This window comes from Pezoporus wallicus, unplaced genomic scaffold (genome assembly GCF_028554395.1).
Source record: "Pezoporus wallicus isolate ANWC-B61680 ecotype Strahan unplaced genomic scaffold, APGP_CSIRO_Pwel_v1 contig_8856, whole genome shotgun sequence".
In the NCBI taxonomy this organism is placed as follows: Eukaryota; Metazoa; Chordata; class Aves; order Psittaciformes; family Psittacidae; genus Pezoporus; species Pezoporus wallicus.
The window spans coordinates 451-25249 of NW_026635662.1; the positions used below are offsets into that span (position 1 = coordinate 451).

At 42.9% G+C, this 24799-nt stretch overlaps 1 protein-coding gene across 2 annotated transcripts in view; it reads left to right on the plus strand.

Moving 5' to 3' along the window:
- The first annotated feature begins 209 nt into the window (after positions 1 to 209).
- The window catches only part of CLTC (clathrin heavy chain), a 33520-nt gene continuing 8930 nt past the window's right edge, over positions 210 to 24799 (plus strand). The window contains exons 1-25 of one of the 2 annotated variants that reach the window (XM_057397245.1): positions 210 to 369; positions 8781 to 8988; positions 11076 to 11344; positions 11673 to 11834; positions 12616 to 12729; positions 13123 to 13296; positions 14144 to 14341; positions 14997 to 15197; positions 15798 to 15950; positions 16252 to 16374; positions 16660 to 16797; positions 16917 to 17081; positions 17168 to 17348; positions 18284 to 18447; positions 20150 to 20275; positions 20834 to 20976; positions 21381 to 21615; positions 21955 to 22077; positions 22174 to 22319; positions 22486 to 22669; positions 23011 to 23203; positions 23655 to 23812; positions 24010 to 24174; positions 24268 to 24375; positions 24488 to 24655. In XM_057397245.1, the coding sequence (XP_057253228.1) occupies positions 328 to 369; positions 8781 to 8988; positions 11076 to 11344; positions 11673 to 11834; positions 12616 to 12729; positions 13123 to 13296; positions 14144 to 14341; positions 14997 to 15197; positions 15798 to 15950; positions 16252 to 16374; positions 16660 to 16797; positions 16917 to 17081; positions 17168 to 17348; positions 18284 to 18447; positions 20150 to 20275; positions 20834 to 20976; positions 21381 to 21615; positions 21955 to 22077; positions 22174 to 22319; positions 22486 to 22669; positions 23011 to 23203; positions 23655 to 23812; positions 24010 to 24174; positions 24268 to 24375; positions 24488 to 24655 (4041 nt within the window). In that variant the 5' untranslated portion in view covers positions 210 to 327. The remainder of the gene's footprint in view (positions 370 to 8780; positions 8989 to 11075; positions 11345 to 11672; positions 11835 to 12615; positions 12730 to 13122; positions 13297 to 14143; positions 14342 to 14996; positions 15198 to 15797; positions 15951 to 16251; positions 16375 to 16659; positions 16798 to 16916; positions 17082 to 17167; positions 17349 to 18283; positions 18448 to 20149; positions 20276 to 20833; positions 20977 to 21380; positions 21616 to 21954; positions 22078 to 22173; positions 22320 to 22485; positions 22670 to 23010; positions 23204 to 23654; positions 23813 to 24009; positions 24175 to 24267; positions 24376 to 24487; positions 24656 to 24799) is intronic. The other variant, XM_057397246.1, reaches the window with a different exon arrangement.

The following is a 24799-nucleotide window of genomic DNA, read 5'->3' on the forward strand; positions in this document are numbered from 1 at the left end:
ACGCTTGCTGTTTTCTCTTCTAAATAAGAGTTGTAGTGCAGGGCACGGAACCGCTCCCATTGGTCCCGCGGCGTGCGAGTCACGCCGCGCGCCTTGATCCTTCCGCCTGGCCTGTGCAGTTAAGGCCGGTCCCGGCAGGTGAGGGGAGCCTTCTTCCTTCCGCGGCGGTATCCTTCCGCCGGCGGAGGCAGCTTCCGTATCGCCGCAGCTCTTCACTTCTCGCTCCGCCATTGCGGCCCCGCTTCCCCGCGCCGCCCGGACCCCACTGAGCTGCGACTCCGGTCCGGCCTCGGACTGGAGCCCCAGCCTGCTGCTGCTGCCGCCGCCATGGCCCAGATCCTACCGATCCGCTTCCAGGAGCATCTCCAGGTGGGTGCGGAGGGGCCTTGGGTGCTGGGGCGGGCGGGCGGGCGGGCCGGCCGCTCCCTCGGATGGAGGAGTCGCCCGGGGACGGTGCCTGGGCGAGAGGTCCTGGGCCTGTCTGCGATTCCTTTCTGATGGCCGGTGGGGCGGTCCGGGCCTCTCCGGCTGCGGGGCGGCCGCCCTCCCGCGGGCCTCGCCGGTGTCTGGCTCGTGTAGCTCTTTACCGCCTCCGGCTGCCTACCGCGCCGTCCCGAAGGGCACCTTCCAGCTCGCCCGCTGCTGTCTCCGGGAGGGCCTGGGCCGGAGGGGAAAAGCTGGGGCGCCGCGGGGCTCTTGGACAACCGGGAGGCTGTGAGGGGCTGAGGTGCGGGTCCTGCTGCCGGGCGTTGGGCATCCTGCCCTTGCCCGGTCCCCGCCTGGTCTCCCACGGTCGGGTGGCGGAGTGCGTCCGTACCGGTGGTGTAGGCGAGGCTGGCGCCGTGCCCATGGTAGCACTTGCTGGGCGGTGCGGCGGTGGGAGGGGAGAGCGCGGCTGGTTCGTTTTCGCTTCCGAGGAGAGAGCCCCTCTCCTGCGGGGCACGGCGAGCGGGAGTCTCGCTTCGGCAGGGGGTGCGCAGGGCGGGGGGGATTAACGGGGTGACCAAGCTGGCTCCGGGTTTACTTGATTCAGTATTTTCTAATGAGGGTAGGAGTTCTTGTAAGGACCTAATAAATCATTTTATCGATGTTCTGGCTTGTAATGACATCTTCCGTGAAGAAAATACACGTATTGCAGTGAAACGTGGAAGCTACTGCGGGCTTCCCTACAGTACAGCTGTGGCAGTGCAGGCACCCGAGTGCCAGGTCTGCACCTTCTGTCTAGTGCCTGCTGGCCTCCAACAAAGGCTGCATTTGGGCATCATTAAACCATAACCACATTCTAATAGGCTACTTCCATGTGATGGCCTTTAGTTTAACACAGCTGTCTAAAAGTGCCAATAACAAATCTAAACTCACTCTACTGCAGGAATGCAAGATTATCTTCTCAAATGAGCACACACCTTTAATGTTTGTGGGTGAAGCTGGAGCACAGGGAGGGGTCTGGAAGCAGGATCCAGTTGTGCAATGTGACTTCCTATCTGACAAGCCTATAGGGCGAAGTATAAGAGCTGCGCTTCTTGTCTGCAGTTGCTGTAGCTGTGATGGTGTTAAGCTTGGCTTTAGTACTGAGGAGTGTTTTTTGAGCAGCTGTCTAATAAAAGTTACCTGGACCTACCTAGGCAGGGTCCTCTGGTGCTGGTGTCTGTATGCAGTTTGTGCTTAACTAATGAGGACTGTGGTGGGCACTAACACAGTGATGGCTCTGCTTGTTTATAGTGACCTTTTTCTAACCCAGATGGAAAGAATTTAATTCATAGACACCTTATTAAAAGAACAATTGCAAAATACTTTGCTGTGTAAATTCCCACTGCCCATAGTGCTAGTTTTAGATTTTAAGAATGCTGCTGTGATTGGTTTTTATCTAGCTAGGTAACTGTTGAGCATTTGGTAATTTTATTTCAGTATCAGTTTAAAACCAGGCCAGAAATCACAGCTTAGATGTAGCCCTAGACTCTTCTTTTGGGAGCAGCCATGTGTTGGCCAGAGCTTCAGATCTGAGCAAGCATCCTCTCCTGGTAGTGGTATGGCCTAGAACTGGGTGTTGAGAAGGCTCAGTATACTTGGGTGAAACTCATCCCTCTGGGTAGCCCAGCTCTTAATAAAGTATTGTAGGAATGTATCTGTGATGCATTATTTAAGATACAAACCTTGCATGTGACCCACTACCAGGTCTCTAATGACATGAGTACTATTACATAATGAAACTTATCTGCTTCACTCCCCAAGTACTGGTAGGGCCAACACTTGTAGAATGTGACTGTTCTGACTAAAGGCTGATTTATCCATTTATTTGTATTTCTTCCCCTGTTCCTATTTAGTGTAGAGCACTGGCTTCACCAGTATCTTTTACAGCTGCATGTGTAAGCTGGTAAGGTTTGGTGGCTAGCGGTCTGGTCCTGCATGCATGTTGCCCAGAACTCTTCAGCTTGCTGTAGCTGCTGAACTTCCTCATTTTAGTTCATTGAAAAAAATTCAGAGGAACTTGACTAGTCAGAGACGCTGCTTTCATCCTGAAACTTCTGACTTACTGTTGGAGTAAATGTTGAGAGGAGCAACATGGATGTTACTGCGTTCTTGCTACCTAGAGCTCCTTTATCCTATTCCAGGCTGTTCATAGGAGATCCTCATGGACTCAAAATTTCTTGAACTGTGCCTGACCTACATTGTCTAGGAAACCTGTCATACAGGTGTTGTGCAACACTTGCAAGCTTGTAGTTGGTGCTTAACAAAAGACAAGGTATCCAACTGGAGCCATACTCATAAAAAGGCAGGTGATGGGTATGAAGGAGAAAGTTCTTGTTAGGCAGTTACTGAAAGGTGCTTTTAATTGATTTGGAAGACTGGCAGTCAGCAGTACATGTGGTATGACACTAATTCTCCATGGATCCACTACTGCAGGTCAGAACGTAGTCATGTAATTATGTACAAAGCTTGTCCTGATCTCCAGCTTGAACACAGTTGCACTCCATGTTGCGCTGCTCAAGGTGCACTGGTGGTGTCTGTTTCTGTCAGTCTCTTGGCTGGGTGGTAGGGGAATGAAGAGGTGAAGGCTCCAGAAGCCCTGCACTGTGGTGCTCCTGAATGTCTTGTCTCCTGGATACACAGTACAGCATGCTTTGTGCCTGCAATTTGAGCTAAAAGTCTAGTTTGGGCAAGTAAGATGTGGTAAGTATTTAGCTTCTAGGGTTAAGTAAGCTTTCCGAATAGTTCCCAAGTGAAGTCTGAAAACAAAATGTGTAGTCAGGCTTCAGGTTTGGTTTGTTTGTCCCATTACATAGCTCTGAAATCTCAGTAGTTGCAGATGTGCAGGATGTTATCTGTGTATTGTCTATTGTAGATGCCTGCCTTGCACAAAAGAATATCAACAATACACTGTGCAGAAACCTTCTCCTTGGGAGTTTCCAAGGAGAAACTTGATTCCTTTGCTATCAAAACTACTGGACTCCTGTTATAAAGCTACTTTTTTCTTTTCAATTAGCTGTGAGGAAACAGTCCGGGGGTATGCAGTGGGAGATCAGAGTTCGGTATGTTAAGTGATTGCAAATCTGGTTTCTCATACCCAGGTTTTATGCATTCCATAAGTTGGTGACTGCATACTTGAGGGTGAAAGTAAACCACAGCCGCTTACTGTAGTAGGTGCACAGAGCTGTTCTAAGATGACAAGTTCCTGATGAGCGAGAAGGAGCCAGACTAGTTAGCAAGTGACAAACTGTAATTGCAAATTAGTTTACCCCACTACCCTGAAATATGTAAAAATTGACCTTGGGCCAGGCACACCGCTCTAACTGGTGTGACTTCAGGCATCAATGAGTGCTCCTCTGAACCTCAGTGTGTTTAAAAGAAAATTGTAGACTTGTCTAGACGGTATGGAAACCTGTCAGCTGAGGCTGTGCACTTGATCCTGAGACAGAACTACTCTTTTACGTACGAATGGGGTTCTTGTACCTATTGGTCATTAATGGCACAAACTTGAATGGCAGCTGTGCTGATCTAGTGTGGTGGTACTTGGATGGCTCTTGGAACTATAGCTAGCTATGGCAAAGAGCTAACTGAATAAAACTGGATAGCATGGTATAATAAAACTTAGAATTTTGCTACTTCACTCTAGCAGTGACAAACAACAAAGTTCTTCCATGTATTTTGCTGGCAGTGAGACTGTTTAATATATCCTAAACCACTAAATCTCTGCTATAACAGTATTAGCTTGAAGCAGTTAAGTCTTTTGTTAGTAATTTCGGTCAGGAATCGGATGCCTGCTGTGCTGAATGCTGTTTTGGTGGGGTTCTTGCCTTCTTCGTCTTAGTGGATCTGAATTCCTAAAACCAGCGAGTTTGGAGTGTTCTTGCAGATGGAGAATCTGTAACAAAGAATGCCGTGAAGAATCAAGGTGCCTTGAGCTCTGTGTGTGTGTGTGTGTGTGTCAACTAATTGGATGGGAACAATTAGTTAAGTGATTTAGAAGCTATTCTTCTTGGTTTGGCCCTCACAGCAGGTGCTGAAGTCAAGAGGCCTGCTTGTCTAGGTGGGGGTGCTCATTAGCACTTTGTGCGGGGGTGGCTGAACCAAAAGCCAGTGGTTCTGCACTCGAGTGGCTTGTAGCTGCAATAGTCACAGCACGGCTTGCCTGGGGCTGCTGAGACCGGATGGCTACCTCAGCCCGTTGAGGGTGAGGCAGAAAATAGGAAGGATATAGAAGAGCTCTTGAACATTATAGAGGTCTCTTATCTGTTGAAAACATAACTTCCTAGCCTGTCACAAACACCAACTCTTACCTTGTACTGGTAAGCTTGAAGTACTTTGGAGCCATTGACTGGCTGTGGAGCTCATGTTACACTGATGTGTTTGCGGTAGCTCAAACAGATCAGTGCATATACAGATCTCGTGTGGCGTGCTTGCTTTGCTCATTTTCACAGATGTAACTAAACGAATGGCTGCAATGTAGCCAGGTGTCTGCCTTGTTCAGTCAAAACTGGACAAAGCATGGTCTTGCAATAGAGCTAATGTGACTCAGTGCGCATCAGGGAGCTCTGTGCTTCTCATGGGCGCTTTTCTGTTGACTGTCATTTTCCAGCTATGTGATTTCTAGCTGCATGTAGATAAGGAGTCTCTGGGTAGAGACTAAGCAGCTGCTTGTGGCGACAGGAATGGTGGTTATATCCTGTTGAGTGTGAGAATCGAGGTGAAATGTGTACTCAGCAGTTCTGTGCCCTTCCTTGTAGGCAAGGAGAAATTATTTGACAGCTAAGCAAACTGTGACAAGAAAGCAAATGTTCCAGGAAGGGGTCAACAAAGAGACTCTTGTCAGCAGTTTTACCATGCAGTTTGGTGTCAAACATGCATGTAATAGGACAACTTCTCTGAATAAATTACCAAGAACCTACTTGAATCATCTTCCAGAGAAAAAACAATTTTGCTAATCAGGTTTTCACTTACTATGTTATAATGATTCATGTCTCAATGCTGTTGAGATAAATGCCATCACAGAATGTGATGATTCAGTACAGCCTGCAATTGACTGAAATATCCAGTCTTGGGTTAGATGAGCCCTTCAGGGTGACATATCTGCTGAACTGAGGAGATGCTGCTGTCTCTGGCAACCTGTTTTGCGATTCCACTCTAATGGAGCAGCTAACTCATAGAACACTTTCTTCTCAACATGCTTTCAGGAGACTGGTATAACTGAGCTTTCTAACAGATGCTGGTGTAAGCTAACTTGCCCTGTAAACTGGTTGCCCAAGCACAGATAGCAAGTAGTGCTTTTGTATCTGCTTGAAAGGCAAGTAAGTGGTTTTCATAGTATAATGTAGGAGTTTTTTACAATTCCTTGTTTTTCTTCCCCAGTCTTTTGTACTTGCTTATGAGCTGGTGAAAGGTGGTGGACCTAAATGAATGCAATATTAAACATTTGGTATGTTTTCCGTTTGTGGTCAGAGGAGAAGGGGTAGAAAATCTGCCATAAAGCCCTGTACTCTCAGTTGTAGTGCAAACTCAGGAGTTTGCCTGTGGAGTAATACTGACATTTTCATAATAAGAGTATCACACTTCCTGATAGTAATCTTACTCTCTGTTTGCTTAGCTTTATAAACACTCCTGAACTTTAGCCTGTGTGGGGGAGAAAAGAACCTATACTTCTGGGAATGATGTATACTCACATGAGTTCTGAGCATCAGATCAGAGTGCAGTCAAGAAAAGTTACCATTAGCTTTACCAGGTGAACAAAGCAAGTACCACTCTTGGCTGGTGAGCTCTTGTGTAATCAAATGCAGGGGTTGTCATGGATCAAGTCAACTTCCTGCCTTGGTGCTTGAAGCAACTTGGTTCATATGCTTGGATCTCTTGAGGTTAAAAGATGAGATCTTAGCAGAAAGAGCTTGTGTACTTAAAGACCTTACTAATGGTCTTGCCTCCATAAGAAAGCTTCTCCAAGCTTTCTTCAGAGCTCCAGTGCCAATTGAGTAAATCTTTTCAAAGAAATATCTAGCCTCTGAAAATGCTGTCCTTTTTTAAGTCCCTCTTCCACTAGGGTTGGATACCTCAGATGGCAGTTTGATCATGATTAAAATAAATCTGCCTTACAGTATCCAAGCAACTTTGATTCGGAGGTTATGTCTAGGCCTTCCTGAGGAGGTCTGCCGTCTGCTAGGACTTACTGCTTTGATTTGTTCTGTCCACAATGCTTGTTTGCATAGTGTTGTGAGTTACTGCCAGGTGGAGGGAGTACTTGGCACTCTGAAACTACCCTCCTCTACCAGTTACAAGGAAACTGAATACTTGGTAAGTGATTTTGCACTTGTTATGCCTGCAGCCCTTGCAAAAATAAACACTACATCCTAATAAGTCTCTCCAGCTCTATCAGATGAAACTCTTGCATCCTCAGACCTTTTCTCCTGAAGGGTTTGACTGGGTTGCATATAGCCATGCCTGGCTGATCTACAAACTCTCTACTAGAGAACACTATCCTTTTAAATAGCTGTAGCGTTAATAGTCTTCTCTTGGAAGAGCTGATAAAACACTGTCTTTCACCTGAAAGTTTCTTGGCTTTATTGTCAGGTGGATGGATGTAAAAAGAGTTGTTTCTGAATGAAGCCATTCACTGTGTTAAGTCACAGGAAGTGTAGATATTCTGGTGTGGAAGAATGGCTAGTCAGTTGTGGTAACTAGCTTGATGTCTGATTTCAAGAACTACATTTAAATCTGTTCTGCTTATAGTCTTACCTCAAAATATTCTGAAAAGGAAAAGCTGTGTGACCTTAAGTCCTGTGAGTTAGTTGTGAAGTGAACCCTTAAACGTTAGAGACCCTGAATGTGGTTTTGCTGTTGTTGAAACCTGACTGAAGAGCTTCAAATGGTGAAGTCCTCACTTAAGAGCAAAGTAGCTTCAGTGAAATAGTGCCTTTCAGGAGAAAGAACTTAAATGCAGTGTTACCAAAGAACCATACACAACCCCTGTGAATTGTCTAGAAATTCTCTCCTTCAGCAAACCCAAGGAGTTAAAACTGACTTGCTTTAGAGTCTCGGCTTTAAACTGTCCCAAGATGTAGCTGTCTTGATTCACTATGTGGTATAGGTCATACTTTGGAGTGCTCTTTGTGAAGCTTGTTCTGTTCACTGGGTGTGACACGGCTTAGACGTTCCTTGCATGTGCTGCCTAAGAGCCATGGCAAAGGGGAAGTGTAGTAAAACACCCTCTTTATCGGAAGCTGCAAGTAGGCAGGAACAGAGCAGCTGAGGTGTGGTCACCTCAGAGCTGGCACAGAGCACAGCTGATAAGAGCCTAGTGTTTTGCTACAAACTAGTACTAAAATGGCTTTGAAGGTCTGGCCCTTCTTGGGAGACCTTGGGCTTGAAGTTGTTTCCCAGAGAGAAAAATATTTGAAGTATTAAAGTGATAATTCCTGCAGCAGTAGAAAACCGAGCTTGAGTTTTTAAGGTGTATCCTCTCAGAAGCGGGGTATCTGGATGTGCAGTGAACTGTTCTGCATTTGCACTGTTAAACATGGAATAAACTGTTTCACTGCTGACATCCTAACACACTAGCCTGTTAAAAACGTGATGAAGGGCTCCTACCTAAACTGTGTTTTATTACAAGCTGTACTAAAACATAATTAAAAGGGATGCATCTAAAGGTTTACAGAAGCAGACTGGCTTAGCAGAAAAGGAGGTGGTTTACTGGTATCTTCTGTGTGAAGCATGATTGTGCATGAGCCATTTCTAATTTCAATAATATCCGTGTCATGTTAGCTTTGCCTCCTGGGTGCTATACAGCCTTGCTGCTAGACAGGACTAGGCTAATTGCTACACAGGTAGCTATTTTAACTCCACAAGGATAAAGATAAAGCTCATTCCCCTCACATGTGATGTTAAGCTTGAAACAGTGAGAGCTGCCAGGCTCAGTGGAGTAAGTTAGGACTCTGGAAGCAAAGCTGGTGAGTGACTACTGAAGCTGCAACTCTAGGACAGCTACCAGGAGCAGGCAAGCTCAATGTGCCTCAAACCATATGAGGGGCCCAAAAGTTGAGTTCTCAAAACAGGAAGTTGTAAATGGACGTTGAAGACAAGGCATCAAGCATTTGAATGCTGAAGGGCTTCTTCAGGAAGCTTGCTGGGCTTAATTGAAGAAGCACAAGAATTTGTGTGCCTGCCATTTTGCATAGTATGATTTTATTGTCAGGAAAAGATGCATGAAGCCTTGTGTCTCTTGTGGCTTTCACAAAAGCTGTTCATGGCTGTATTGAAGCAGTAACATAATGCTAAGCCTTTTTTTCTTTCTCTTCCAGCTCCAAAATTTGGGCATCAACCCAGCAAACATTGGGTTCAGCACTCTGACAATGGAGTCTGACAAATTCATCTGCATAAGAGAGAAAGTAGGAGAACAGGCTCAAGTGGTGATCATTGACATGAATGACCCCAGCAACCCCATCCGAAGACCAATTTCAGCTGACAGTGCTATCATGAACCCTGCCAGTAAAGTCATTGCATTAAAAGGTATGGTATGGAAGTCTTGATAAAGAAATGTCTGAAATGGATGCAGAGCTTTCTGTAAGACTAGTTTATGACTGAGTTAAGTCTCAGGCAGTTTATGTGGGAGGATCCCTTACTGCTTCTCCATAGCTTATTGGGAGCTCAAATTTAAATCGTTTTAAGTTACTCTGAAGACAGCTGGGCAGTAAGCTTCAGTTGAAGTTTTCTGGTATTTGCTCATCATTAGGATGAGGGTTTGTTGCTTTGGTCGGAACGCTTACAGCTTCTGCGCGGGGAGAGCTGGAAGGGAAGTGTAGGCTCAGTTCTGGAATTATGCTAGAGGGAAGTGAGAGCTGATCTCCTCAGTGTATAAGGTCTGTCAACTAAGCCTCTCTTTACAGAGAGGAAGACTAAGACTGGGGAGGAGGGGAAATATTCCTGAAGGCCTTAGTCTGGCCTTGCTGGAAGAGGCTGGTGTACCGGTCTGCATATTTATTATATCAGTCAGTGATAAGAAGAGTTAAACTATGCAGGAAAGACTTGGGTGCTGGATAAAGCACAAGGTCAGCTAACTTGCTATCTCTGGTAGTACAGAGAACAAGCATTCCTCTGGAGTTTCTAGAAATCTCAGTCTCTCCCCAAGAAGCCTTAAATACTGTCAGTCTAGAAATGCATGTATTGCTAATAAAAAGATATATACGTATTCAGTGTTGTCTAAGTTTGACTTAACTGTGCTACTGTTTTGTCACAACTTTAATGCTTTCTTGTGTGTGCAGATGGTGAGTTATTTCAATTAACTGTACTAGTTCCTTTTGTGTCTTATGACAAGAAGATGCAGAATAAAATGGCTCAAATCTATGGTGCACATGGCTGAACAGTGGTGGTTAAGCAGCTGAAAGCCTAAAATTCAGAGGTTTTTCATGCCCTCCCAAACAAGGAAATCCTGAAGATTCAGAGTGTACTTAAGCTATAGGGATCTTGATTTTAAGCTTTTTATAATCAGGACTGACCCTTTTGACTTAAGTCTAAATTTTGCCTCTTCTACCTTGCAAATCATGTAGAATACATGTTCCCTGAATGTCATTTCCCTTCACTGTGGAGGTCCAGATGTACTAGATATAGAAACTGCTAGCCTGTAGCCTGAGTAACACTGTTAGACAGCCTTCTTCAAGCCCTGGAGAAACTTCTGGCTCTGCATCTTGGGTCAATAGCAGAATTAATAATGTCTTCTAACTAAACTAATCCTTGGTGAGTGAAGGCACTTGCCTGTATGGCACTGTGACTTTATCAAGCCAAGTACAGTTAGTAACTGCAGCAGAAATTCTGGCCTGCACCTAGTTTCACATGGTCTTTTATATTCACCTTGGGCTACAGGAGCATGTGCTTAAATAGCTGTCTCCTAAAACTAGAAGTTGGTCAGAACCTTCCTTACCTTCTCAACAGGAAAAAATAATTTCTTATATGCCACTGTGTTGTAAAAACTGGTAGGAATTTCTGCAAGTGGCTGTTCAGGATGTATGTATGCACCATTCGGTGTAACTAGGAGAACTTTTCCTCTTACCTTCTAGAGCTTGTGTTGGTCCCTAGATTCCTTTCCTTGTACAGTTTGTTAGTCTGGTTTGCAGCCAGTAGCTATGTATCCCATTAGTGCAACCCAAGGGTTTTGGTTAATGAATCAGTTATGAAAGCCCTCTGCTGACTTGACTGTTCCATGTTGTGCTTTTCTTATACTTAAAACAGATGTGGACATAGTTTTTAATGGCACTGGCATAGCCCTCATAACTTTCAAGAGACTCAGCATTATTGTAGCTTGGTCTTGATGTACATGAAGTATTGTACAACTTGTTTGTGTAGCTAAAGCTCTTGTCTCCTACCAACTTGTATTCCACATCTGTTTTGGTTGCTCAGTAGTGACAAATTGATAAAATTAGCTCTAGGAGTGTGGTCTGGTTAAAAGTAATGGCTGGTCACTGAAGATACTGCCAGTATCTGACTGCTTTCTTGAAGGAATTCATGGGGGGTTCAGTGTCATAGTGCAGCTCATCTACTTTTAACCAGTGCTTGAAGGAACAGGTGGAAACTAACCTGGCTAACAATGTTGTGTTTTCTAGCTGGGAAGACGCTTCAAATATTTAACATTGAAATGAAGAGCAAAATGAAGGCTCATACAATGACAGACGATGTCACCTTCTGGAAGTGGATCTCTCTGAATACCGTTGCCCTTGTAACGGATAATGCAGTCTACCATTGGAGTATGGAGGGAGAGTCCCAGCCTGTGAAAATGTTTGATCGCCATTCTAGTCTTGCTGGCTGCCAGATCATCAACTACCGTACTGATGCTAAGCAGAAATGGCTACTGCTAACGGGCATATCTGCACAGGTACCGTGCTACCAGGGAGGCCTGCTGTGGAAGCCCACAGCTTGTCTTGTTTCCTCCTTCTGTAGCAGCAAGACTGATAGGGATTTTTTTTTCTTAAACATTGTTGGGAATGTAAGTGTTTGTCTTAATCATCAAATAATAAACATAAATAAGTCAAAATCTTACAGTAATGGTATAAGCATAGTACAATATTCAGTCTTAAGTGATGCCTGTGTAAGAGAAGCATGGCATGGTACTTCAGCTGGGTATGACAACATACTTACCAATGCTAACTTGAATGAAATTACTGTCTGTGTGTTACCCCTGACTCTTGTTCTGTCTTGTCTAGCAAAATCGTGTTGTGGGAGCAATGCAGCTATATTCTGTGGATAGAAAAGTGTCACAACCAATTGAGGGACATGCGGCTAGCTTTGCGCAGTTCAAGATGGAAGGAAATGCTGAAGAATCTACTCTCTTCTGTTTTGCAGTAAGAGGGCAGGCTGGGGGTAAGGTAAGACTGGCTCTAAATATGTTGTAATCTTTAATGACTAACCCTGGTTGTCTGCTCCCACAAAAACAAGTGGTTTAATGCATGAAGTTGCCTTTAGGAAAAAGGTGAAGGACTGTGTCAGTGTAATATGTATGAAAACTGGTGCATACAGAGCTTTACAGCAGGGAGTACCTGATGTAGCAGGAGCTGTTTTGAGCTCATGAAGTGGCATGTCATGGCCAGCCTAATTAGCTGTTTGAAACATGTGACTCTTGGCTTCACAGGCTAAGCTTAAGGGAAAAGCTGTTGTAATCTTTCTTTGGTGCTGATCCCCAGTATCAGGCTTAACTTATTTCCAAATTACTGGATGAAAAAAATTAAACACTAGTGACAAGTAACTAGTGCTCTAATACTAACACTGGAATTAAGTGAGCTACTCTGTGACAGCTAAAACGGGAAAACCAAAGCTAGATTCAGAGAAACATCCTCAGGACTGTCAGTGTGGAGTGTTAACCATGTTGAAAGAGTGTGTGTAAAGTGACCTAACTGAATCCTTAAACTTCTGAGTAGCTAGGAGTAACTGAAGATCATGTTTACCTGTTTCCCTCATCTATGGTACATGAATACAGTATGCCACACTTCTAGCCAGTAAAAATATTTAGGAAGACTGATTTAGTTTATCTTTTGCATAAGCTTGGGATTAAGGCTCATCAGTGAAAGAATTGCTGTATCCTCATTGTTGAATCTATTGTTACATAAATTAAGTACAAGAACTAACAGACTAATCCTATCTATTGCACAGCTCCATATCATTGAAGTTGGCACACCACCTACTGGGAATCAGCCATTTCCAAAGAAAGCAGTGGATGTCTTCTTTCCTCCTGAAGCACAAAATGACTTTCCTGTTGCCATGCAGGTATGACAGCTGTAAACAAGAGACAAGAACAAGTCTAGTTCTCTTGGGAGATGTGACACTGTAACAGGGCACTGAAAAGCTGGGTGGCCAGTATATTGACCTGAGGCTTGGCACTAAGCAGGTGGAATGCTCCTGCTTCAGTGGTGTTAAGCAAAGGTGGCGACTGAGGCAGCATTCAAAGGCGATGTGTTCTTATTTATGGAAGAAGTATTAATGTATTTTTAATTGTATGTCAAGCTTATGAAATATTGTTCTACTGTGATAGTACTCTAATATTAAGTAAAAATATAACAGCACTTCTGGTTGTCCAGAAATGGCACAGCTGTGTGCTGATTCTTTGAAGTACTTAATTGGTTTTGTGCAATACTAAATTTGCTTATGCCTGTTTTGCAGATCAGTGACAAGCATGATGTGGTGTTTCTCATAACAAAATATGGCTATATCCACTTGTATGACCTGGAAACTGGCACCTGTATCTACATGAACAGAATCAGTGGAGAGACCATATTTGTTACAGCACAGCATGAAGCAACAGCTGGAATTATTGGCGTGAACAGAAAGGGACAAGTAAGGAAGCTTGGCTGGGAAACCACTTGTTTAGCTAATCCCACTGGCCCTTAATGATACACTGTAGGGTTTATATCAGTGTATAAAAGATTCCAGAAATTAACAAGCGAGATTAATAGTGTAAGGAATATAGTAGTAGTGGATAGTTGAACAGGAGTGCAGCTTATCTGACTTCTAATGTCTTCTACAACTCTGGTTCTGGTTGCATAATTTTGGGGGTTTTGTAATGGCAGTCAGTGAATCTAAACAAATCTAAACACTGTCTTGCTGTTGAGAATGGAGCTAGAATACACCCATCTTCTGGTGGCGAATTGTATCCTCTTGCAGAGCACATGCTAATAGAAGTCTTTAATATGTTAAGTTTGAACCCTGTGCTCAGAACATCTGAGGCCTGACAGTGTTCTGAGCCCCAAATTTGCTACCTCATCTGCATACACATCTAAACTAACACTGTACATCCACTAACATTGTACAGCTAGGCCTTTAGACTGAATTGACTGCAAAGGTTGGTGTTTGTTGAGTGTGGGTAGTACAGAGTAGAAGACTTGTCCCTAGTTTATCCTTAGACATTGAGTACAGGTTACAGAAAGACAGTACTTATATTCCTGTATTTCTGACTGCTGTAAATACCTCAGCTTAACTTAATCATCTGTCTTGATGCAGTATTTGGATCTAGAGGCTCTTTCTAACTAAAGGTCTGTTTCTTAAATAAAATTGCAAGACTGCAGTTATCAAGGGATGGAAAGTTTTCATGTATGCCCTACCTTTCCTCTTGGAGGTTAGCTTAGCCTTTGGTTTGTTCTTTGTGTTTGTATTAACTGGAAATTTTCCTGGATGATTTATTCAGGTGCTCTCAGTGTGTGTGGAAGAAGAGAATATTATTCCTTATATCACAAATGTGCTGCAGAATCCTGACCTAGCTTTACGAATGGCTGTCCGCAACAACCTGGCCGGTGCTGAGGAACTCTTTGCCAGAAAATTCAATGCACTGTTTGCACAAGGGAACTATTCGGAGGCAGCAAAAGTGGCAGCTAATGCCCCAAAGGTAATAGACTGATATTCAGAACAGTGCTGAACTTTACTGGCTTAAGCTTCGTGCATCAATAAAGCTTGCTGAATTTCCTAAGTGGCAAGACTAGAATCTCATTACTGCTCCTGTCCTAATGCAGTACTTAAAGTATCTGGGAAGACCCTGTATGTTATGTGCCGAGAGTACTGATTGTATGCTGGAAAGTTTTAAAGCTTGTATGATGTCTGTAGAGGGGGAAAGGAATAAATAATGAAGTAATGTCTATATAAGGCTTAATGTAAACATTTCCAGTGATTAAATAAAGTCTCTGAGAAGATAGCCTCTAGCTGGGGCTGCATCTAAGGATAAAAAGAACAGACTAAGAGATTAAACTCACATTAGAGGAACTTGCTTGCAAGGACATGGTGTCTCAGTTCTGTAGGAATGTCTCCCAAACTTAAATCTGCATTGCTGCTGAAACAAGTTCAATAGGTTGCTATTGCACATCTTATGTTAGATCATCTTGAAGTCAGTGTCTGAGCCAATGTTCAACTGTACTGCTTTTGACTTATTCTGGGCTGGCAAACAGTGTCACTGGGGCAAACATTTGTAACCTCAGCTCTTTGGAGGAACTCTTGCTAAGCCACAGTAGCTGAACAGAAAACTAAAATGCATCTCTTATTTCTGGCAGGGAATCCTGCGTACTCCAGACACCATACGCCGGTTCCAGAGTGTTCCAGCTCAGCCAGGACAGACTTCCCCTTTACTCCAATACTTTGGCATTCTGCTTGACCAAGGGCAGCTGAATAAGTATGAGTCGCTGGAGCTCTGCAGACCAGTGCTTCAGCAGGGCCGCAAACAGCTCTTGGAAAAATGGTTAAAGGAAGATAAGGTAAATTTGAGGTAGATTTCTTTAGAGCTCTGGAAGGAAAGGGGCATACAGGCTTATCAGCCTCCTCCCCTCCCCAGGAAAACTCACCCATTCAACTCCTTAATGTGCTGGTGAGATCAAGCAGTTGAGCAAAGTATGTTCACTCTACCTGTATCTATGACCCACATTACTGCAAGAGAATTGAATATTCCAAGAGCTTCAGTCATTCTGCTTAAAATTACAGCAGGGTAACAGTGTGGAAAGCTGCTTGAACTGCTGCTCTTTCCCAACAACTTTAGGCTTGTGTTTGGATACTGTCTTGCGTATGCTTTGAGCTGTGGTTACATTTCTGTAATTAGGTGAAGAAACATGCTGATATAATGTATCACCTGATTCTTTTTAGCTCTACAAATATAGTACTGACTCCTGTAGAACAGCGTAAAGAACGGAGTCCGCTAGATCACTACAGAAAGAGGCGGATAATGCTCTCAAGCTGACCCCTATGGTTTGGTTTTGGGGGTTTTGTTGAGAAGTTCAAAAGGAAGACAAATGAGGAAGATTGTATTAATGCGTCGCCTGGCATGGTCAGGGTGGACTGACTGTATTTATATCGTTAAACAGCTGGAGTGCTCAGAGGAGCTGGGAGACCTTGTAAAATCTGTAGATCCTACACTAGCACTTAGCGTCTATCTGAGAGCCAACGTACCTAACAAAGTCATCCAGTGTTTTGCTGAAACGGGACAAGTCCAGAAGATTGTTTTGTATGCTAAGAAGGTGAGAGGAAATTAAATTGCCACATCTGTCCTGTGATTAAGAATAACCAGTGTATGTTCTGAAGTGAGTAAAAGGAATTGTGGGGGAATCTGAAAGTCTGTGTAGTGCCTACTTTGGCCTAATGTTTTGTTATGAATAATTACTGATAGACCTCATGCGTGTGTCCTTTCATACTTCCCTATGTACCAAATGAGGAAATCCTGTCTGGGTTGTGTAAGCTACTGACAGTAGCTTTTACTGAGCTCTCTATTTAACAAGGTGTGTACTCTTGTTGAGTTATTACTTTTCATTATCTCTTCAGGTTGGATATACTCCAGATTGGATTTTTTTGCTGAGGAATGTAATGAGAATCAGCCCTGATCAAGGACAGCAGTTTGCACAAATGCTTGTTCAAGACGAAGAGCCTCTTGCAGACATAACACAAGTAAGTAATTATTGCTGTGAAATGTTAAGTTCAAGGCCTTAAATTGGTAACGGTGTGGTTTCTCACCACAAGAGAAAGAGGAAAAAAAAATTATATAAATTTTTTTTCAAACTATGAGTTTAGATTTCCCTTATCAGGACAATGCTGTTTCTTGCTTGTTTTTAAGAATGCTAAATGGTAGCTTATTTCAGTGCCATAATGAAGACTTTGGCTTTGGGAGCTGCACTTGATGTTACTTTGTGTAAATATGCTTCCAGCTTCTAATAAAGCTTAATTTTTTTCCAGATTGTAGATGTCTTCATGGAATATAATTTAATTCAGCAATGTACAGCCTTCTTGCTGGATGCACTGAAGAATAATCGTCCCTCGGAAGGCCCCCTGCAAACACGTTTACTTGAGATGAACCTCATGCATGCACCTCAGGTATGTTTTCAGAATTACTAGATCAGGCTTGCTGGTGGCTAGACTGGATGCTGTGTTGTGGTCCATATTAAGTGTTAGAATTCAGGATCTAAATGAAAACTTTCTATTATTCCTTCTAGGTTGCAGATGCTATACTGGGAAACCAAATGTTTACTCACTATGACCGGGCTCACATAGCTCAGCTGTGTGAGAAAGCTGGCTTGCTACAGAGAGCACTTGAACACTTCACAGACTTATATGACATCAAGCGTGCAGTAGTTCACACTCATCTTCTCAATCCTGAGGTATGAGATCAAACGTTCTGAGTCTACGTTTGACTTCAGTGTAGAGTGTTCTACTCGGGCCTAAAATACCTTCTGTGTCTTTGCAGTGGTTAGTGAATTATTTTGGTTCCTTATCAGTAGAAGACTCCCTGGAGTGTCTGCGTGCTATGTTGTCTGCTAACATTCGTCAGAACCTGCAGATCTGTGTCCAGGTAGCTTCAAAATACCATGAACAGCTTTCAACACAGTCACTTATTGAGCTGTTCGAGTCTTTCAAGAGCTTTGAAGGTAAGTTTGTGCCCTTGCCTCTAGCAAAAGGAGCTAGTGCTCACCTCATCAGACATGTGTATGAAGGATTGTCTGTTGAAATCCAGAAAACCAATATTGAACTTAAATACCTAGGCCTGAAAACTGTCTTGAAACCTGACTTAAACCTTAAAGTTCCCCCATTAACAGGGGCACCAATAATCAGTGTTGCATATTTTGGTTTTTATGAAATGTTACCAAATAGCTTGGAGCTGTAGACAGCCTAAAGAGTTAACTGAAGAAGCTGCTGGTCTTTGTCCTCTGTCCAAAATGGTCATCTTAAATTTGTGTAGCCTTTGGCTTTCAGGCTTTTGTATTTCTCAACAAGACTAGTTGTGTGTAATCTTGTCAGCATGGCAGTATGTTGGTGGTTAAATCTCTGCAGATGTGTGGCTGAGCGAATCTTTCTTGACTAAGTGACTTGGCTGTCACTTATCTAAAGTAGTCCAGTATTACATGGCATCAGCTTTCAGTGAACTCTAGCTGTGGGTCAAGGCAAGCAGCTTTTGCACTGTGTGTTTTAGTGAAAGGTGTGATGATAGCTGCTGGGCACAACTAATTTTGGTTTTCTAAACTTTTCCTTGCCTCCTGTGTGGTGGGTGTATGGAAGGCATGTGCTGGATGTTTTATCTAAGCTGACCTATGACAATTGGTGATACATCAGTATTGACGTTGCATGTAACACATTAGTCTGTGTAATACGTGGAGAGCAACAAGAAGTTCAACTCTGCTAGGGTAGTCTGGTGTTCCTAAAACAATTACAATGCTGGAATCTTTCTTTTTCAGTTCTTCTTAAACTTCTGCAGTAGTCAGATTCAAGTTTTCATGTATTTTAATTTGGAAGCCTTGCTTAAAAGCTAGCAGTGATCAAAATCAAATGCTTTAGCAGAATAACATGGTGACTCTTTCCCTCCGAGGTTTGTTTTATTTCCTGGGCTCTATTGTAAACTTCAGCCAGGATCCAGATGTGCATTTCAAATATATTCAAGCTGCATGCAAGACAGGACAAATTAAAGAAGTGGAAAGAATCTGCAGGGAAAGTAACTGCTATGATCCAGAACGTGTTAAAAACTTCCTCAAGGTAATGCTTGGGTAGCATTGGACTGTCTTGGCCTGTTTGGGGTTCTGATAAAACATGGTGTGTGTCATCAGTGGAATGAGGCAGCTGTGTGAAAATACAAATGAATCTTAATCTTTGTGCTTAAGGATCCATCTGTCCTTTTAAACCAGAGGTATCTACCCTGTCGGCAGTACCTCTTAATGAAGCCTGAACCTGGAACAATACCTAAAAAAATGGAGAAGCTGTCAGATCAGGTCCTTGCTGCTCTTAATAGGGTTAACCTGGCTTGAACTCCCAAACTGTAGTGACAGCACCAGCTCATCTAGAACTTGTTACAGATGTCTGCTATAAAGTAGGAAATGGGTTACTTGGAGGTTGAGAACAACCTTAATGCCAAATGAGTTCGTAACTTTATGTTTATTTACAGTGTAATCAGCTTTAGCTGAGCAGTTACAGTAACAACAAGTGAATTGTGTAAATTAATTCCATAAATGCTGTTAGAGTTCAGGGTTGATCTATCTCACTGTACTTACTTGCTGAAATTTCAGCCAAGTGAACCACACTTTAGCTCTGCTAGGATGTGCCAGTCAGTGTAAGTACATAACTGACTTGCTAGGATTTGGAGCATTGTTGAAACATTTCTGAAGAGTGAAAAGAAGATTGTGTGCTCAAGTTCAGACTCTGTAGCCTGTTGCTAGCGCTGAGCTTATTAACAAATACAACACTGCTAGGAATAACTGAGAAACAGTGTGGGAGGGAAAAACTTTTATCTGGGAGCATTTCCTGCCTTCATGTTTGTTGGTTACATAGCATAGTCTTGGATTTTGCTGATCATATCTGAAGATGGCAAAACTCTTCAAATGAGAATTCCATAAAAATAACCTGGTGTCACTGAGGTGTAAGGTATGTCAATTGATTGAGCCACCTAAGATGTTATCAAGCTGTCAAACTCCTGATGAAAGCTATTGTTTTTTGTGCTGTTCCATGTCTGGAATGTGCAGGACATGTACCAGGTAAATCTCCCAGTACAGGCCTTCCTGTGTAAAGTCCTTAAGTGTAATTGACATGTAGGATTATATTCTGGGATGTGCATGTTCGAATAAGTGATCTGAAATAATGCATCCGGAATACTGTCTGCCACATAGACTAAGCTTCTGTACTGTAATCATTGTATAATCTTATGCTGAAAGTTGGAATGCTTTTAGATACCTAATCTGATTAGCAATTTAAGTACTACTGCTGCTAGCTGGAGTCTTACCATTATCTATATCCATAGTTAGAAGGTATCACAAGATATATACAGAGTTGACTTTGAGTGCCATATAGCTATTACATTAGGAGCCACAACTTAATCTAGTTTCGGTTAAATTCTTTTGAAATCCCAGAGTGCTAATCCTGCACACCAAACATCAGTGGCAACTAAAAATGCTGTCTATAGCTTAGGCTTGTAATAGTTGTATGTGTTGTAAAACTTTGTGGACTCTGCCATGCAAAAGAGCAGGGTTAAACTTCAAAAAGCTTCTTGCTGTAGGCCCTGAAGTGGGTGTGAGTACTCCTACTTGCTACCTATTGCAAACAATTAGTTGAACAGTAAGTTGTCATTACTTGGTTGAGTGTTGAATTTTGGCTTTCCAAATTCAGCTGCTTTAAGAGTTTAAGTGACTGTATTTGTCTGTTTAAGCCAAAGAACAAAACCAAATTACTAAAGCTCTTCTCTTTATAGGAAGCTAAACTCACTGACCAGTTGCCACTCATCATTGTATGTGATCGCTTTGACTTTGTGCACGACCTGGTGCTGTATTTGTATAGAAATAATCTCCAAAAATATATTGAGATATATGTACAGAAGGTAAGTTACAGTTCGTTGGCTTTAATGAATAAAACTGATCAGTCTTTCTAGATTTATATGGATCTATAGGTATTACGCTTCTAAGAGTTCTGCAAACTCATACTTGAGACTGTCATTTAAGTAGCTGTTGGTGGCCTCTGGAAAGGTAGCCCTTATGTGAGTCAGGTCTCCTCTTATTCCTCAGCCAAGCAGAGCAGTAACCCCAGCTAATGTACCCGTTGATGAAGGAAACTTGGTAGAATAACTTTGGAGTTCTTAGGGTCACTCTAACTTCCAGCATTTTAGGAGTGGGAAAGTTCTTTATACTTCCTGCAGGGACAAATTGGCTTGCTCAGGAGTTCTCCTGTGGGGACTGAGCATTAGTGAGCCACTGAACTGTGCTGTGAACCCCTGTTCACTGAAGAATTGACTTTCAAGCTAGTCTGAAACCTCAGGAAGCTGGGAGTAAAGGCAGGAGGATAAGAATCTTAACAAACAGCCTTCATGTCTACTTCTAGGGATAAGTATTGATTGCCTATGCTGCATGACAATACACTGACTTTAAATAATCCCATTTAGGTGAATCCAAGTCGTCTGCCTGTTGTTATTGGGGGACTGCTTGATGTGGATTGCTCTGAAGATGTGATAAAGAACCTTATTCTTGTAGTGAGAGGTCAATTTTCAACTGATGAGCTTGTTGCAGAGGTTGAGAAGAGAAACAGGTATTAAACTTTCGCAAGTCTCTTAACGCTGCCAGACTGGTAACAGTAGTACTGCTCATCTGTCCATGCATGCCCTCATTACACAGGTACAGCTGATACTGACAGAACAAGAAACTTATGTTGGCTGGGCAAGTAGCAAGAGTCTGCTTTACTTCTTGCCTGATGTGCGGATCTCCCTTAAGCAGCTTCCAGCTGATAGTTCTTGTCATGTGATGTTCTTCACAGTGTCAGAAAGTTACACCATGTAATGATGAAACAGAATTCAGGTCAAAGGGGAGTACCATAACTCTTACTTACTGACTGTCCTATACTGAAGCTGACTTCTGTAGTGAAGATACTGTGCAAGTGGATACTTGCTTATTCACTCAGTCTCTCTAATATGAAACCTACTTCCTTCCGTCTAGGCTGAAACTGCTTCTGCCCTGGCTGGAAGCAAGAATTCATGAGGGTTGTGAGGAGCCTGCGACTCACAATGCATTGGCCAAAATATACATTGATAGCAACAACAACCCGGAAAGATTCCTGCGTGAGAATCCTTATTACGATAGTCGTGTTGTTGGCAAGTACTGTGAAAAGAGGGACCCTCACCTGGCCTGTGTGGCTTATGAGCGTGGACAATGCGATTTGGAACTTATCAATGTATGTATGCCAAGGCAGCTGTATTGTGTGTTAAGTTCTAACCTGAGTATTGTGGCATGTGGATTGCTCAGACTGTCAGAAGCATTTATTTCCTAAAAAGTTTTAAGCTAGGAACTAGTAATGTCTCATAGAATAGGTAGCTATTTAATATCCCTCTGCATCTTAGTAAGAATTGGGAGACTCCCCGGGACATCCTAGGATAGGAGGCTAATCAAAGTGTCAAAGCCCGAGATTTCTAGCATGCGTCTCAGGCTTCTTTAATGTTGCAATACAGTTAGCTCATCAATTGTAGGCTCAATAGCTGTGACTGCCCTCTGAATAAACTTTGCCATTTGCTAGGTGTGCAATGAGAACTCCCTCTTCAAAAGTCTTTCCCGCTACTTAGTTCGTCGTAAGGACCCTGAACTGTGGGCCAGTGTCCTGCTGGAAAGCAACCCTTACAGAAGACCACTGATTGACCAGGTATAACTGACAAACCAATAAAATCCTTTGCTGTCCCAACCTGACTTGCTAGCGTGTCACTTAGCTGATATGTCAATGCCTTGACTATGCCTACAGGTTGTACAGACTGCACTGTCAGAGACGCAAGACCCTGAGGAAGTCTCTGTTACTGTGAAGGCCTTCATGACTGCAGATCTTCCAAATGAGCTTATTGAACTGCTGGAGAAAATAGTTCTTGATAACTCTGTGTTCAGTGAGCACAGGTGTGTAAAGTCAAAATTAAGTCTTGGGAAACTTGAAATTATACTTGGTAGAGGTACTAAATTGCTGTAATGTGGAACAGCAAAGAAACTGATACCTTCTCCAGAGGGAAGGGTGAATTTCTGTTCATTATTTGACATGTACTAATATTTTTCTTTCTCTGTTTAGGAATCTGCAGAACCTTCTCATTCTTACAGCTATTAAGGCTGATCGCACCCGTGTCATGGAATACATCAATCGCCTGGATAACTATGATGCTCCAGACATAGCCAATATAGCTATTAGCAATGAGCTTTTCGAGGAGGCATTTGCTATCTTCAGGAAGTTTGATGTCAACACATCAGCTGTACAGGTATTGAAAAACATCAGTCTGTAGTATCTCCCTGTGACATGTACATCCTCACACAAGGACTTTGCTGTTAACCTGTGACTTCAGTGCTTAACACCAATTAGCAAAGTGACCGAAGCTGTTCAGTGTTTTCTCTTCTGAAGTAGAACAGATGTTTTGTATTAAACCCACTAGTAAGTGACACCTTAAGCCTACTGTCACTCTTGCTGCATGGGTTGTATAGAGTAGCCCTTGTTTTAAAAGCAGCTGTGAATCCATTGAAGAAGTAACATAAACCACGGCACAGTGTCTTGTAAAAACTGACCTTTATAGATAGTGGCTGATGATGGTAACCCTTTCTTTAGGTATTAATAGAGCATATTGGCAACCTGGATCGTGCGTATGAATTTGCTGAACGCTGCAATGAGCCTGCTGTATGGAGTCAGCTGGCTAAAGCACAGCTTCAGAAGGGGATGGTAAAGGAAGCGATTGATTCATATATTAAAGCAGATGATCCTTCCTCGTACATGGAAGTTGTTCAAGCTGCCAATGCCAGTGGTATGGTTAAATTTTATTTAAAGCCTTGCTTTTGGTGTTGCTCAGCTCTTTTGCATGGCCTGCTCAAACTGCAGTTGTATTAAACCTGTGTCTTGATGCAAGTAGAGGAATCTGGTTCTTCAAAAACTGTCCTAAGTGAGAAGAGGGGAAGATAGCGTATTCCATCTGCAAATAATTGGTGGGCTTATAACTGCCTTCTTTAGCTAGCTGGAGACTTCTGGTAGAGCAGGTGCTACTAAGCAGGTCTTTGCATGAAGTTAAATACCAGGATTTTAGTTAGGCCTATTGTAAGGTGACTATTAATCTAACATAGTATGTGCAGTATGAAGGCTAGTCTTGATTGCTGGGGAATAGCTGTAGAAATACTTGGACAAGGTAGAGCTGGTAGTATAGCTTCAGCACACATGTTCTCAATGGCAGGAAGGTAAGTGTTCTGAACTCTGTTTCATAGGAAACTGGGAGGAACTGGTGAAGTATCTCCAGATGGCACGCAAGAAGGCCCGGGAGTCGTATGTGGAAACAGAATTAATCTTTGCTCTTGCTAAAACAAACCGTCTAGCAGAGCTAGAGGAGTTTATCAATGGACCCAACAATGCACATATCCAGCAAGTGAGTGAGACTGAGTTTGTTTTACTGAATCACAGCAGCAGGCTCCTTAGGCCTTGCTAACCACAGGGGTGTTGGGACTTCTCTCTCTCTTGGGTTTTGAAGACGTTTCCATTTTGGTAATGGCTTGAACACTACATGTTTTATGTAAGCATTTGACTGAAAAGCTGCAAGAATAACCTGGTTATGTTCTCCTGTAGGTTGGCGATCGCTGTTACGATGAAAAGATGTATGAAGCAGCTAAGCTGTTGTATAACAATGTGTCCAACTTTGGCCGCTTAGCCTCAACTTTGGTTCACCTAGGTGAATACCAGGCAGCTGTGGATGGTGCTCGGAAAGCAAACAGCACTCGCACATGGAAAGAGGTAAACTTACTGATTGAATAATTTAAGGGATTTCAGAGCTGTAGCCTCTTCAGAAGCTTTGATGATAAGCAATAATATAATTGTCAATTCCAGGTCTGCTTTGCTTGTGTTGACGGAAAAGAGTTCCGCCTGGCCCAGTTGTGTGGACTTCATATTGTAGTGCATGCAGATGAGTTGGAAGAGCTCATTAACTATTACCAGGTAACTAGCCTAACTCCTGTTTTATGGTCATAGTCTAAATTCTTTCATGGTAACTGTTGAAAACTGGAAATGTAGCAAGGTTGGCTCCTAACATGGGACATCTCTGTCTTAGGATCGTGGCTACTTTGAAGAGCTGATAACTATGTTGGAAGCAGCACTTGGACTTGAGCGGGCACACATGGGGATGTTTACAGAGCTAGCAATTCTCTACTCCAAGTTCAAGCCACAGAAGATGAGGGAGCACTTGGAGCTGTTCTGGTCCAGAGTCAACATCCCCAAGGTGAAAGTCTGAGGCCTTAAATTAAAACACATCTGTTGGGATTGCCTGTACCTTAGCTTTTGCAGTATCTGCTCTTGGGATTATTAATAGTGCTAAAGCCTGAGCACTGATGTGCACTAATGGCAATACATGTTAACTGGAATT